General features: G+C 39.1%; 2 protein-coding genes and 1 pseudogene across 3 annotated transcripts; 1 reads left to right on the top strand and 2 right to left on the bottom strand.

Moving 5' to 3' along the window:
* The first annotated feature begins 6,143 nt into the window (after positions 1 to 6,143).
* On the top strand, positions 6,144 to 8,532 carry LOC135583195 (uncharacterized; annotated as a pseudogene).
* A 205-nt stretch (positions 8,533 to 8,737) lies between these two features.
* LOC135624749 (probable staphylococcal-like nuclease CAN1) lies at positions 8,738 to 10,820 on the bottom strand. Of its 2 annotated transcripts, XM_065128667.1 has the most exons (9): positions 10,528 to 10,819; positions 10,374 to 10,429; positions 10,116 to 10,230; positions 9,943 to 10,050; positions 9,664 to 9,851; positions 9,528 to 9,587; positions 9,306 to 9,465; positions 9,152 to 9,220; positions 8,738 to 9,063 (listed from the first exon to the last, which is right to left on the bottom strand). In XM_065128667.1, exons 1-9 carry the CDS (start codon positions 10,681 to 10,683, stop codon positions 8,965 to 8,967), a joined length of 1,011 nt encoding a protein of 336 aa, XP_064984739.1. In that variant the 5' UTR covers positions 10,684 to 10,819; the 3' UTR covers positions 8,738 to 8,964. The 2 variants fall into 2 exon arrangements, 1 of the variants encoding a protein (XP_064984739.1); XR_010491786.1 differs by lacking the exon at positions 8,738 to 9,063 and having other exon boundaries at positions 9,306 to 9,457; positions 10,528 to 10,820.
* A 1,325-nt stretch (positions 10,821 to 12,145) lies between these two features.
* Positions 12,146 to 15,247, bottom strand: LOC135625906 (uncharacterized). The gene is made up of 4 exons (XM_065131035.1): positions 14,831 to 15,247; positions 14,128 to 14,197; positions 13,908 to 13,966; positions 12,146 to 12,431 (listed from the first exon to the last, which is right to left on the bottom strand). The coding sequence occupies exons 1-3, from the start codon at positions 15,143 to 15,145 to the stop codon at positions 13,923 to 13,925; spliced, it is 429 nt and encodes a 142-aa protein (XP_064987107.1). The 5' UTR covers positions 15,146 to 15,247; the 3' UTR covers positions 12,146 to 12,431; positions 13,908 to 13,922.
* Positions 15,248 to 15,400: the final 153 nt, after the last annotated feature.

Genomic DNA, 15,400 nt, shown 5'->3' with positions numbered 1-15,400 from the left:
GAAAAAGGCTTTTTGAGAACTTGTTTTTGTTGCATGACATAATGCTATTTGAGATTTGATTCTATAATAAGTTGATTTCTTTTAATTTTCGATATGGACTAAATTAAAATGTCTATCCATGGCGGCAGATAAGTCCCCTTACAACACTAATTTAGTTAGGATGAATCTTTGATTGGGGAAATGAGGATGATGGTTATCTTTAAATTTGAGCCATGTAAAGATTGAAATCATTAAAAATAAAAAAAAAACATTTTGACTTTTGTAATTCATTTTAGAAGTTTTTGAAATTTAAATTATTTTTGAAAAAAATGAGAGGTGGTAGTAAAATAAAATGTATATGTATATATATATATTTGTGTATATATATATATATATATATATATATATATATATATATATATATACATATTCTTAAATTTTAAGAAAAAACATTGGAAATGACTTATAAATGCATAAATGACTTTTTTAACAATTGCATTTTAAAATAAATATTTTTATGGATTTTAGTCATTGATTAAATTTATGTTTTTTATTTTTTTTCCAATTTAAGGTGAATTTACAGCCACTTTGGGAAAAAAAAACTATGTAAATATTATCAAAGAAGGTTTTTCTAAAGTTTTCAGAAAAATAGTCTTTTTGAAAACCTTAGTTACGATAATCTTTTAACAATTAAAAGATTGAATTTGTATCTTTTTAAAAATTTACCCAATCTAAAGTGAATTTACAATCATTTTGAATCAGAAACCACTTGAATATTATCAAAGAATGATGTTTAGAAGCTTTATGAAAAGAATTTTCTTGAAGACTCGAGTTATACTTTTTTTTTTTTTTTAACGAGGTTACATGTTTTAAGTTTTGATCCAAAAACAATGCAACTTTATTAAAAAAAAATTGTAACTCACATTTCACTTATTTCAAAATTTTCTGAATTTTGAGAGAACCTCGAAAATTAATTACAAATGCCTAAAATTAATTTCAAAATTTTCCATTTTTAAGCCTTTAAAATGTGTGTTCAATCTTTAAATGACTCAAATTCAATCTTTTAAGAGCTAAAATCAATACAATGAGCAGCAAGGCTCGTCCGGCATATGATCTCAGGAGCTGGTTTCATCGAGTACTTAAACCTATACGATAAGCATGTCGTTGCATATCACAGTACAATCTAGCCGACAAGCCAAGCCTTTTCTTGCCACCCTTATCAAGTCTCATCGTCTATATCGTACGAGGCTCATGGTGATTCAATTCCATATCACTAGTTATAATAATAAGATCCATCGTATGAAATATCGACTACCATGCATGATGTATGTAGTAGGAATGAATATTATTGGGATACTCTTCCTCGGTTGCTCGAACACATACCAATCCTTCTAGCAAACCAAACAACAACGAGAGGAGGAAGTGGAATGCAAGAGGTTCAGAGATCAGCACCAAAGGATCCACCACCTCAATGTTACTACAACAATATCGAAGTTACACATATACATTAGGATTGAAATAAAATAATATTAGATCGATTTAGGATCTCTATGTGATCCGGGCACTATCTTTAGATCCAAAACTGATTGTCAATATATAAGACTCTCATTCTTTTCTCTTCCTATCTTTTTACAATACTACTTAGATTGATGGATTAGGAAAGTTGAGAGAGAAATCATAATCTACGTCCTTTATGAGATACATTTTTAGTCCTTGACGTCTTGTCTATTTATAGGTGAGAACAAAGGATATAACATAAGTTATTAGGAGAGTTCCTTCCGGTTATCTCCTAATTAATCTTACCTTAATCGGACTTCCTTTCTATTATCTAACAGAAGTACCTGTTCTAATGATTATTATCTCAACCCGAGCACAATAATGAACCAATTGTACGGCAAGCTTAAGGTAAGAAAGAAATGTCTATCTCTTTTACTGTTTTGTTATTATATAGGATAAGAAAGAAATCTTTCTTGTTAAATTGAAAAAAATAAAATAATTAATAGGTTGGTTGCCATAAATGCCATGAATTGTAACTCAACCCAAAGAATTCTGTTTTTGTCGTTCAAATCATAGTGTTCGTTTAAATCAGATTTATATGGTAAGGTGATATGATGGTCAAGAACAAAGCTTTTAAAGAACTTACGTTGGCAATGCCCGTATATGGTTACTATTCAAATTCTAGAATTTGAATACTTGCATTCAAGTTAACAATAGAAATTATCTAATGTTATAAATTAATATTTTTTATTTTTGATATTGGATGAATTAAGAGGTTTCCATAATATATATATATATATATATATCCAATATCAAAAATAAAAAATGCTTCTCGTCGAAGCAGTCTCATTTTTTGATAGCTAATCTAATGGAATTGGTGTTGCCTTCGACTCTCTCATCCCATGTGATACCGTATATTTTGGGTCCAGACTACGTCACAATCGATGCCACATCATGTTACGGTCAAGTCAGCAAGAGAAGCACTCCCATGCGCCGAGCCAGCAATCGTACTAAGACGTCGCTCACCATGTCCCATCCCGGTAAGCCCGGGATGACACCGTATGCCGTCATTCCGAACGTCCCGGGATAACGCCCCCACAAAGGTACCATCTCACCTCTCGATGATCAACCATCACATCAAACCCATGTACGATCGACCCTCGTATAGTAGTATAAAAGCCCTTGGCTGGCATTCGGCTAGAGGAGAGAAAAAAAACAGAAAGCAGAACCCCACACCGACTTACTTGTCGAGGGGCCATAGTCGGTAACGACCCGATGGGGCCTTATGTGCAGGAAAGCGACAACATCCGAGGCGAGGCCATCCCGATCGATAGAGGTGTTCTTCCTCCCGATACACTAATTAGCATCCTAACGAAGAGACGTCAATATTGCGGCGCCACACACATCGACTGGAGAGCTCTATCGACTCTGGCATCTAGCTCAGCCGACCAAAGACTCCCGACAACGTCCCGTGGATAAGGTCGTACTGACTCATCAGTCATGACGCATCTGTTCACCAACACCGTGTTCCTCGGACACACGTCTTGCCTTTGTCTGCTCTTTCTCGTTTTCAGCCTGTATATTTAGTTCCTCACTCGTTCGTGCAGACACACGAGATTTTAGATCGCTTAAATTGGTTGGTCGAATGAACGAGGGCATTTTGCGCAACTGAACAAAGAGGGGACCCTCTCCGAAAGAGGGAAAAAAAAATCGATGCTTTATGAGCACAAGACAAAAACCAAAGCTTTGTCGAGAGAGAGATGCATGTATGGAGGAGAAAATTTTGATATAAAAGGGTCGTCTTTTCTGCACCAGTTTTGAGTATATGAGAACAGTAATATCTTATTATTTGGTTCATTCTCCCAGGCGAGAGCCTTGACGTTGGATGCCAATAGGTGGGAATGACATGGGAGGCCGAGAACTACGTTTTATTGGCGACTTGAAGAGCTCGCACAAACAGCACGGTGATCATGTACTCGGGGAAGCGCGACGAGGCCCTCATCCTCTACCTCTCCTTGATGACGCGTCAACATCACCCTCATCCTGATCACCGCTCCGCTATCCCCATCGTCGTCGTCGGCCCTACGTTCGACCGAGATCGGATGTGGCTTAATGGCAAAGTGGATTCTAACCCATATGGGTATGGGTTGGACAATCCATGGACTTTAGGGATTGACAACTTACCCATTCAGTAACTTTGACATTAGGCGTTTTCAAAATGGATCGGATCAAGTGAATTAGATAATAGATAGACATTTCAGTCTTTCTTCTCCATTCAAGACCTATCCAAAAAGAGAATTTAGTACCTTTTGATCGTGAATATCTGAATATAATGAATCGACCTCGGTGAATATTTTTGTTTCGAAACAAAACAATTAACATCGTCTCTTCACTAAAAGTTTTCACCAAGGAATAACAACAACAACAACAAAATTTTACCGTAGAAAGATCAAATATAAAATCAAAAAATAATTTTAATTACTTATAAAACTAAAATATTAATTAGAAAGAATTAAAATTATGTAAAGAAATTAATAGATGCAATAAAGCATAGATTGTTTTTGGATAACACTTGGATGCTCTCGATAGTTTATGTATTGTTGTCCATTTTGATCATCTCTCTCGTTGTTTGAACCTGCTCCTAAGATTTAGACAATAGGCAGTAGGTGTTGGAGTCTGCTCATAATAGCTAGATGGAGTTTGATGTAACGTTTTGAATATAAAAACTTGAGAAAAAAAATATATGGTTGGAAGGACAAGATGAGAATAGAATAGATAGAATGGACTATGCTCCTTGATGAAGAATTATTGATTTGTCTTTAGATAGGATGTGAAGCACCTCAAGGTATATTCCCACTAGGATTTTGTCTTTGTAGAAGTTAGTGCCACCCGCTCCCGGTGGCTACCACTATTTGGATGAAGGTTGTCCTGATCTGAGTTATATTAGAACTTGGATCGAAGTATGTATGCAATTTTATTTTCAGCTTGGCTTGGTCAAATAAGGTTTTGAATCTTTAAGAGGTGTTTGGATAGGGATCGACTAAAATGTTTGAATGGTGTTGAGATTGGCCCAAGATCACAACTCCCTTAATTAGGCAATTCATGTTTCATTGAATCTTGCTTTAAAATTGGGGAAACTAACTTTAACAACTTTAAAATTGAGTATTTTATTTACGTATCCTTCGTATCTAATTTGGAGGATAACTTTAATATCTCACCGAGTGGTTGTGGACTTACTCTTGATGATAATATTTTCTTTGAAGGGTTTTTCTTGGTTGGTCACTACTCTTCGATAAATGACAATGTCTTGTTTGGCTCATCGTCTAGCATCGAAGGCTCGAACGACTTAAAGTTCTTAACGTTTATAATTAAATGTATCTCTCGGTAGGGTGACAATTAAATTTGGCATGCATCGTTTCTACCGCTTCAAAACTTTGAATGGTTAATATCAAATGGGCTTTTAGCTTCTTGCCTTCTCGTTTGAGTCATTCTTTCCTAAGGTATAGCCAAACAATGTCTCTTTCATAAAATCATCCTTCTACACTAAAGATTCTTCTCATCCTCTTTATGTATATTGCGGATGTTCTCCAAAAATTTTCTAGGCTTATTATGTTGTATTGCTTTTGTCGGAGATAACTAATTCTGAATCGATTGTAAAATATAGATTAAAAGGACTTTGGGATAAATAATCTAAACATATATTGAATAGTGATTTATCGGTAGAACTATGCATCGCCTGATTGAAAGCAAACTCAAGATACGGTAAACTTTCATCCTATATCTTCAAGTGGCGAGAGTTGTATCCTCGGAGGAGATGAGCCATGGTGTGGTTCACTATTTCGATTTGATAATCAATTTACGGATGGAAGGTTGTACAATTCTTTAGTTTGGTGTTCATCATGGTCTAAAGTGAACTCCAAAAACTGCTCAAGAAACACATATCACGGTCGAACACGATAAAACTCAAAAAGTCAAAATGTGTCCACACGTGTTGGAAGAATAAGCAAACTACTTCTTCTCTAGTAATTATCTTCTTGCAATACATGAGTACCATCATATTTGAGAACCTATCGCCCACTATAAAAAGATAGTCATGTCCTCGTCTCATCGTAAGTAAACTTCCAAAGAAGTCCATAGATATGCTCTCCCATGATCACAATGGAACGAGCAACGGTGTGTGTATATCCTTAATTTTAGTTGGCCAATTTCAAAGGACACACTCTCACACGAATTGAGCCACATCTTACTATATCTGGGATTAGTAAACATGTTTATAATCACAAAATCCTCATGAAAAATAGGAGCGACCTACAAATACACAATCAGTAATTTTTCTCCTCAGTAAGTAGAACATGTCATCATGCTTCCTCGTTCACTCAAATCTGAAACCTACAGCTCATTGACAATAAATCTGTCGTCACATTATCCTAAAGTTGCGCACGGTAAGCTTCGCAATCATTACCTGATTCACAACCAGGTCAGCCCACAAAGGCCCAATATCCCGTTCAAAGTAGGAGTCGGCCCACTTCTGTGATTCGGCCCATATTTTGGTCGCAGTGTCCGAGCAGCGGCGGAGGATATCCACCGACAACGGCCCAGGAGCGGGCGGCCACAGCCACCGACGACTGCGGGCTTGAGACGGACAACATCACATTCTCCCCGTCATTCGCCACGATCATCCACTGGCGAGGACAGGGAGAATGGCTGAGATCGGAACTTGTGGGGACAGCTCCCGACAACGCCGAAGCGGACGGGGATAAGACGACTGAGATGGCGGCTAAGAAAAGAGGAAGCTCATAATCGTATTCAGACGAGGGGAAGCGAAGGGCGATCTTACCATTCACTCTTTTTGAAGTCAGTAAGGCTTTAGCTACAGATGGTAAGCTTCCTCGAGTAGTTATGTGATTCACGACTAGACATACAGCGTGATACTGTGCGATCGGGTTCAGTGCTTCGGCCCATTGGCGGGCGAAAGGCCGCGTGGCAGCGACGTAGAAACTCCACGAGGAGCGACTTAGGGCCGGACGGCGGCGCCACCGACGGCTTCACCTAGTCCCCACCATTCGCCACTATTTTGCAAAGAGGCCCTTCTGTCTTCCAAAATTACGTCGAACACCTTCTTTGCGTCGCCGCCACCTTTTATGGGCAAGCGGCTCCCGGATCCGGAGGACGAGAGTCACCAAGACCCCGCTTCGGCCTGTGGTGTGGAACAAGGAGACGACGTCGTCATCCGTGATGGATTTGGCGGACCTGCCGGAGGCCAGCGTCCCACTGAAGGAGGTGGTAGCGGACTGCGCGCGGCGGTGATTCCAGGACGCGCTTAAGGAAGCCAGGGCCGGTGACGTGTCGATGCAGGTCCTTGTCGCTCAGATGTACCATAGCGGATACGGGGTGGCGAAGAACGAGCAAAAGGTGAACGCTTTATGTTGTTCTCCCGGTATTGGATCGGTCAGGACACTTTTAGTTGACGGCGTTTGGATTCTAGGGTTTCTTGGAATGTAGTTTTCCGATTTGCACAGTACTTTGGGGTTTTCGGATAAAGTTCGCTTTTTTTTTTTCCCTCTTTCACTTAAGATTTGATGGTTAGGGACAATTTTTATCGATTAGTTCTTATATGGTCGATTATATTTGTGGGTTTTGTGAAGAGAGTACCGAGTAGAAGATTGAAGCTTTTGATTACATATTGATGAACAGTATTAGCTAAAAACAAAAGAAAGGTGAAGTTTTGAATGCTTGGTAAGTTTTGATGTGCAGAATACGGGGCATAGCAGGCTGTATCATGATCTCGGTTGCATTCTCAGCGATTTAGAAGGTCCATGAGTTTGTTATTAGAAAAGTCCAAAATCTTCTTAATCACCAGAGAAAATTTATATATGTTGCACAATTTCTAGCTTGAATTTTGAAAAGTGCTTGTAGGATTTCTTGTACAGGTGATGTAGCTCGATGCTATTTCATAATTCTTATCTCCTACTTCTTTCTAGACAAAATTTTCCTTTTCTTGTAGGTTTTTTCCCTGTTATCAAAATCTTGATAGTTAACGAGTTGGCATTTCTCAGGCAAATGTGTGGATTACAAAAGCCTCCAGATATCAGTTAACAGTTCGGAAAGTCAGCGACAAGCATCCAGGTATCTGCCTTAGCATTTTTAACATAAAAAATTCAAAATTTGAACAGAAAAGATATATTTCTTTTCTTTCATCTGTCATCCAGAATATATATCTGTTCGTAGCAGTTACAACTCTGCTGTTGGTTAACTTATGTTGATCATTGTTTTAATACTTTTCTTTAGGCTACAATGCTAGTGATTCTTATTCTGATGAAGAGAAAAATTAAGTTGGTCTTGATCAGGTACGACTTCAATTTTTGAGAGGCATGCTGTAGCAAGTTAAAATTATGTCCATCATTTACATTATGCTTAGTATCACTTATTTCATGGTCAAGATGACCATCTATATCGATTCATTTGGAGTTCTATTAGGTTCCGATGTTTTAGTTTGAATGGGAGATCTTGGTCTTGAACATTATCGAGGTTATATAGTGTTATGCTATTTTAGAATATTTGGTAATGGCAAACATATTATGGATGCTTAGAACTATGTTTCTGGAGTACATATGACTGAAACACAATTTATTAGCTTGACGAGGAAATTATGAAAGGGTGTTTTGCTGTAATTATCAGTATTTCAATTTATATTCTCAAAATATTTGTGAGAGGTCTTGCGTTGGAGGAGACAATATAATTAAGATTATGGTAATAAGAAAGAAAGGAAGATCCAGAGTGTTACAATCACATCTGAATAGACAGTGGGTTGCTTCTGCTGGATGCCCAACTTACCAGTATTGATGCTCTAAAGGAATGCAGAATTGCAGGACTTTGTCAAGAAAATTCTTGTTTCCCCTTGTTGATCACTTCATGAGATCATTGATTAGATATCTTCTTTTTTTTTTTTTTTTTTTTCTTTTATGATTATATTGGCAATTGGTCTTTTTGGTTTCTAAGGCTCTTGTAATATTTCTCTTATCTTGTGGCAGTTTTTGAAATTATATTTTTGGTACATTGTGTTTACGTTGGATGTTTCTACTTTGGTGTGAATGTTTAGAGTTGTCAACCCTCACTCTATCTTAAGAAAACATTTTTGAATGAAATTTCTTGATAAGAAAATATACTGGAGTGTTCTTAATGTGTGTTCATTTGAATCTTCCCGAGTAATAATGCATCGACTAAAAACATATCTACAGATGGATCTTCTATTGCTACAGGATTCTGTAAGTTGAATTTGAAGATATTATAGAATCATTCCCAACAATGATAACAACTATTTGGGATAATCTAAATCATTACAAACAATTATATCCAACATAAATGATACAGAAATTTCTCAGACCCAACACCTAATATTCACTGAGCACAAATAATGTCTTCCCCGTTTCCAGGAGATTGAAGAACGTAACGTCCTCTGTATCTTATAGCCTTTTCTGTTTTTGCCCTTCATGCTCCATTACGTCTCGCTTTTCTCCATTCCCATGGCTTCTCAGGGTGGGAAGAAGCCCACAGGCCAACGCGAGCAGCTCGTGCATCTTTCTCCCACTAAGGACACATCGATCAATGCTCAGTTTCGACGCGAACTCTTGGAAGCTTCATCGAAAGAAGGCAAATGATGGAACATTAGACTAACCCTTGCAAGCTCCGGACGTTTGTCGTAGCCGACGTAGTGCCATGCAAGCCCCCGCTTCAGCATCTGCTCCTGTAGAATGAACAGGACTACGTGTCAGAGACAGCGTCGAAATGGTAGGTTCAGCAATCTGATAACTTTCTTCCTCGAGTCTCACTTGAACATAGACGCCATTGCAGTAAATGTCTCCCACGCAGCGACCGTATCGATCATCTCCGAAAGCGTAGACCTTGAGACGCTTCCCTTGTACCAGTTTCACCAGTTCCTCCTTAGCCTCCTTCCCAAAGGGCATGGAGCTCTCCGGTGCATCTATTCCCCTGTTCGCTTATCAGCGAAATCACAGCAAAGTGGGCGAACTAGTCCTAAATTTGAAGCATACCTTAGCCTAATTCGATACTTCCGAGCAAGAATCTCCTCGTTGTTTGTCCCAGCGATTACCCTGCAGTCGACATGATCCATGATATGGCAAAGCTTCACGAACTAGCTCGTGACAGGGAATCGCCAAAGTGGATTACCTGTAACCTGCATCAGTAATGACCTTTTGAAGCGCATCCGCCTTCTTGTAATCCTTCACAGCGCGAGCTCTTGCCCTCTCGATGGCTGCCTCGTGCACGCCTCGAGGGACTTTGGCAGACTCTCTTGGATCAGCTGTGTCTACGTACACAGTGATGGTGTCGCCATCTGCTACAGCCTTGGCATCCACCTAAAACCAGGAAACAGTAGCGTTAGACTGCATCAAGGACATTCTTCTGGCTTAGATCTCAGGTTGAGCAAGGTGATGTGCAGCATCTCACGGGAAGTGTTTGTAGCTCGTCCTTCGCTCCCTCCGGCTTAGAAGATTGAGCAGCTGGGATCTCCGGCAGAGTGTTCCGGAGTGGAAGACCATAATAAGCCAAGAGACCCTGCACATTTGATTAGTCATTCCTGATCATATACGGATTCCATTGTTTCTGTGTGCTCTGCTTACCTCAACATCTGCCTTTTGGTGCCTCTTCAAGGTTCGGATCACGAGTCTGGATGCTTCTTCTGGTGTTGTTGGTGGTGGCTTGGCTTCTCTCCATGCAACTAGCAGTTTCCTGTACCTATATTGGTTTTAAAGTAGCTGAAACAAGTTAGATCACGCACTGTTTCTTCTTGGACAATCATCTGTTCCAAGCATCCTTAGTAGCTCGCAGAAATGAGCTTGTTTGTTTCCTGTATCAGATTACATCAAGCTAAATCGTACCAATTAGCTTGTGCCTTCTTGGAAGAGACTACAGATTGGCTCAGTGCTTCCGGAACCTTGCAACGGCAAAATTAGAAGAGAAGTAATGAGGAATCAAAACACACATATGACTGCAAGAGGTTGAGGATGGGTGGGAAGGATAAGAATCGAGCACCTGAGACGTGATTTCGAAGTGTAAGATATCACGGGCCAGGGCGGAGACGCCGACGGTGGCGCCGGTGACGCCATGAGGCCCCAAAGATTGGTGTTTATCGTTGGGCGTTGACTCGGAGGATTTGCCGCAGAAGAAGCGGAAGAGGCTGTTCCCCATATCTCCCTTGCGTGTCTGCTTCGATGGGGTTTCTCTCTCTCTCTCTCTCTCTCTCTCTCTCTCTCTCCTTCGACGAGGGGGAAGGACGAGAGAGGGGTTGGATGTGGTCGAGGGGAGAGTAGGTCAACGAATCTAATGCCACTTTCCGACGAAGGAAGGGCGAAGGAAAAGGCCAGCGCAACGGGAACAAAAGGATGACGCGTGGAAGATCTGCATTGGCCCGACGCCGAAAGATTGGTAGCGTACACTATCGGATCCATTTAGGCATCGTCATCTTTGCGTATCTTTCCTGGCCTTCTTCGTCTTTGCAGCAAAGGTACTTTAAATGTGGGGCCGGTCTCTGCCACCAATAGAAAGTCAGGTAGTTTGAGGGGTACGACAATATTTTTGTAAAGCACAATAATACCTTATATTTTGGTCATTTAAAATAATACGAATTTACTTAATTGTCACCGAATCATTATTTATTCGAGCAAAAATGAATTGGTAATGAGTCTAACATGACACACATGAGATTTACATTTTCTAAAGGGTTAAATCTTACCATTATTACTTGTCATATAATTTCTAAAAATATATAATATGTCTTCGATGGGTTTGCCATTTTTTTCCAACTATTATTAAATCATTAATTAATAGAATATATGATCTTTTAAAGATTTTTCTTCTTTAAGACATCAATTCTCTATGCAAGTATATAAATTTGCCTTTGAACATCGATAGTTGGCCTCTGGCCATTAATCAGGATTCTAACTATCAGCAAATATCATTTAAAACTCAGGAACAATTAGAAAAAGAAAATTTAAAGCAGAATAACAATTACAAATATTAATCAAAGAAAGAGAATTTAATATAGGGTGTAAATTAAGGGACTTAAATTCGTAAATATGAATTAGGAATATTCTAAATATTTGAGCCAATCTGTAGTCTCTTCCGAGAAGATAAATGTTCCATCATTTGCCTTCTTTCGATGAACCGACCAAGAGTTCTCATCGCAAGTGAGCATTGATCGATGTGTACTTAGCGGGAGGAAGATGCACGATCTGCTCGCGTTGGCCTGTGGGCTTCTTCCCACCCTGAGAAGCCTTGGGAATGGAGAACAGGGAGCCGCAACGGAGCATGAACAGTAAAAGCAAAAGAAGGTTATAAGATACAGAGGACGTTACGGTCTGCAATCTCCTGGAAACGGGGAAGACATTATTTGTGCTCAGTGAATATTAGGTTTTAGGTCTGAGAAATTTTTGTATCATTTATGTTGGATATAATTGTTTGTAATGATTTAGATTGTCCCGAATAGTTGGTAACAAAAGTTTTATCATTGTTGGGACTGATTCTATAATATCTTCAAATTCAACTTACAGAATCCTGTAGCAATAGAAGATCCATCTGTAGATATGTTCTAGTCGATGCATTATTACTCAGGAAGATTCAAATTAACAAACATTATGAACACTCCAGCATATTTACTTATCAAGAAATTTCATTCAAAAATGTTTTCTTAAGATAGAGTGAAGGTTGACAACTCTAAACATTCACAAAAGTAGAAACATCAAACAATTCTTAGTAACAAAAGCGGCATCTAGCCGAAAAGACCTGAAACACATTCTGGATCACTAGTCATGGATTGCATAAAGCTTCAGCAACTCATGGAAACTTTGTTGATTGATACACAGTGGATCTTCCGAACAAAACAGAAAAATCTAAGAACGCAGTCGCCAAACATGAACTGACCTTGGACAAAGCAAACCCTGCAAGAAACACATTATGAATTTGTTAGCAATTGTTGAAATCAAATTCAAGCAAGTAAACAGCAGTGTCAAATTCAGATTGCATCTAACTTTTAATAAATGGAAGGGATCAGATAAATTTTGAGGATGTTTATTCTGCCACAATGGTAATATATAGAGCAACATTATCGGGAGGGTCACCAAGATACCACCTACTCATGCCATGACCTATTTGTTTATGCTAAAATCATGAACAAGTTTATTAACCATTTCTGATAACATCACTAACAATCCAAAACTCTTTGACTTCACCGCTCAAGCTATTTCTTGAAAAACATGTGAAGAACTAAAAGTGGATGGCATAGATCAATACTGAGTTTGGATTCAGATGTATATCAGGAATGAATAAAAAGAGACAGACAATGCACATTGCAGCAGACACTGTGCAAAACCTCTCCTATTCGGTACACCAACTTCCTCGTTTTATTTTGCCTAACATTCTTGGAGTTTATATGCTACCCTGATCCATGTAAAACAGTCCTTGCCAGTTCCTTCATGCACAAACCAGTGCACACCCCATTCAAAGAGATTTCAAGATCCACACCTTATGACATGGAATAGAGTTCAGGTGTTTTAAGAGAAGAATGTATCAAAAGAACATGTGTAACCTCTTGCTTCTGACTTCATGACAACTTAAGTGTCACATGTTACTGATTCCTAATCACACATCTGAGTGTCCAACTTGTGAAGGGATGGAAAGTAAACACAATGAACCAAAAGTATAATTTCAAAAGTTACCACAAGATAGAGAAATATTACAATGTGTATATATATAAGGAGCCTTAGAAACCAGAAAGACCAATTGCCAATATAATCATAAAAGAAAAAAAAAAGATCTCTAATCAATGATCCCATGAAGTGATCAACAAGGGGAAACGAGAATTTTCTTGACAAAGTCCTGCAATTCTGCATTCCTTTAGAGCATCAGTACTGGTAAGTTGGGCATCCAGCAGAAGCAACCCACTGTCTATTCAGATGTGATTGTAACACTCTGGATCTTCCTTTCTTTCTTATTGCCATAATCTTAAGTATATTGTCTCCTCCAACGCAAGACCTCTCACAATTATTTTGAGAATATAAACAGAAATACTGATAATTACAGCAAAACACCCTTACATAATTTCCTCAACAAGTTTATAAATTGATAATCTCAGTTAGAGGAGTTTCAGTCATATGTACTCCAGAAACACAGTTCTAAGCATCCATAATATGTTTGTCATTTCCAAATATTCTAAAATAGCATAGCACTATATGACCTCAATAATGTTCAAGACCAAGATCTCCCATTGAAATTAAAACATTGGAACCTAATAGAAATCCAAATGATTCAATACAGATGGGCATCTTGAGCATGATATAGGTGATGCTGAGCATAATATAAATAATAGACATAATTTTAACTTGCTGCAACATGCATCTTGAGAATTGAAGTCATACCTGATCATGACCAGCTTAATTTTTCTCTTCATCAGAATCAGAATCACTAGCATTGTAGCCTACAGAAAACATATTAATACAATGTTCAACAAAAGTTAACCAACAACAGAGTTGTAAGTGCTACAAACAGATATATATTTTGGATGACAAATGCAAGAAACGAAATATGTCTTTTCTGTTCAAATTTTGAATTTTTATGTTAAAAATACAAGGCCGATACCTGGATGCTTGTCGCTGACCTTCCAAACTGCTGACCGATATCTGGAGGCTTTTGTAATCCACACATTTGCCTGAGAAATGTCAACTCGTTAGCTATCAAGATTCTGGTAACAGGGAATACAAGAAAAGGGAAATTTTGTCTAGAAAGAGGTAGGAGATAAGAATTATGAAATAGAATCATGCTACATCACCTGTACAAGAAATCCTATAGGCACTTTTCAAAATTCAAGCCAGAAATTGTGCAACATATATAAAATTTCTCTGGTAATTAAGAAGATTTTGGAATTTTCCAACAACAAACTCCTGGAGCTTCTAAGTGCTGAGCATGCAACTGACATCATAGATACAGCCTGCTATGCCATGTATGCTGCGCACCATAACTTACCAAGCAATCAAAACTTCACCTTTCTTTTGTTTTTAGCTACATACTGTTCATCAATATGCTATCAAAAGCTTCAATCTTCTACTCGTTACTCTCTTCACAAACCCCACAAATATAATCGACCATCTGAGAACTAGTCAATAAAAATTCTCCCTGACCATCAAATCTGTGAAAGAAGTAAAAAACGCGAACTTTATCGGAGAACACCCAAAGTACTGTGAAAATCGGAAAACTAGATTCCAAGAAACCCTAGAATCCAAACGCCGTCAACTAAAAGCGTCCTGACCGATCCAATACCAGGAGAACAACATAAAGGGTTCACCTTTTGCTCGTTCTTCGCCACCCCATATCCGCTATGGTACATCTGAGCGACAAGGATCTGCATCGACACATCTCCGGACCTGGCTTCCTTAAGCGCATCCTGGAACCACCGCCGGGCGCAGTCCGCCACCACCTCCTTCAGGGGGACGCTGGCCTCCGGCAGGTCCGCCAAGTTCATCACGGATGCCGACGTCGTCTCCTTGTTCCACGCCGCAGGCCTAAGGGAGGGCTTGGCGACTCTGGTCCTCCGGATCCTGTCGGCGGCGTAGCGGGCGACGTCCTCCAAGCTCTTCGGCTCCGGGAGCCGCTTGCCCATAAAAGGGTGCGGCGGCGACGCAAAGAGAGTGTTCGACGTAATTTTGGAAGAAAGAAGGGCCTCTTTGGAAAATATGTATTATGGACAAACCAACCCGATGGCTACAGAGCAGACAAAGTATGAGAGTAGGAGGTGAGAGGTAGCTTATATGATGGCGGAGCACCGGACTCGGAAAGGAGAGAGCGTAGATTCCTAATAACCGTCTGATTGAGATCGTATGGTTCTAATGTTTATTTGTTATGATTAATTCTATCG

Source organism: Musa acuminata, chromosome BXJ2-10, assembly GCF_036884655.1.
Source record: "Musa acuminata AAA Group cultivar baxijiao chromosome BXJ2-10, Cavendish_Baxijiao_AAA, whole genome shotgun sequence".
In the NCBI taxonomy this organism is placed as follows: domain Eukaryota; kingdom Viridiplantae; phylum Streptophyta; class Magnoliopsida; order Zingiberales; family Musaceae; genus Musa; species Musa acuminata.
This window is presented reverse-complemented; position numbering and strand designations above follow the sequence as displayed.

Excerpts from the sequence above, each read along its gene's own strand:
- LOC135624749 (XM_065128667.1), bottom strand. The coding sequence starts at position 10,683 with ATGGGGAACAGCCTCTTCCGCTTCTTCTGCGGCAAATCCTCCGAGTCA. Across the intron at positions 9,466-9,527 it reads AAGTATCGAATTAGGCTAAG|GGGAATAGATGCACCGGAGA; the intron begins GTATGCTTCAAA and ends ATAAGCGAACAG. Across the intron at positions 9,064-9,151 it reads AACGTCCGGAGCTTGCAAGG|TGGGAGAAAGATGCACGAGC; the intron begins GTTAGTCTAATG and ends ATGTGTCCTTAG.
- LOC135625906 (XM_065131035.1), bottom strand. The coding sequence starts at position 15,145 with ATGGGCAAGCGGCTCCCGGAGCCGAAGAGCTTGGAGGACGTCGCCCGC. Across the intron at positions 14,198-14,830 it reads TGGCGAAGAACGAGCAAAAG|GCAAATGTGTGGATTACAAA; the intron begins GTGAACCCTTTA and ends GACATTTCTCAG. Across the intron at positions 13,967-14,127 it reads GGTCAGCGACAAGCATCCAG|GCTACAATGCTAGTGATTCT; the intron begins GTATCGGCCTTG and ends TGTTTTCTGTAG.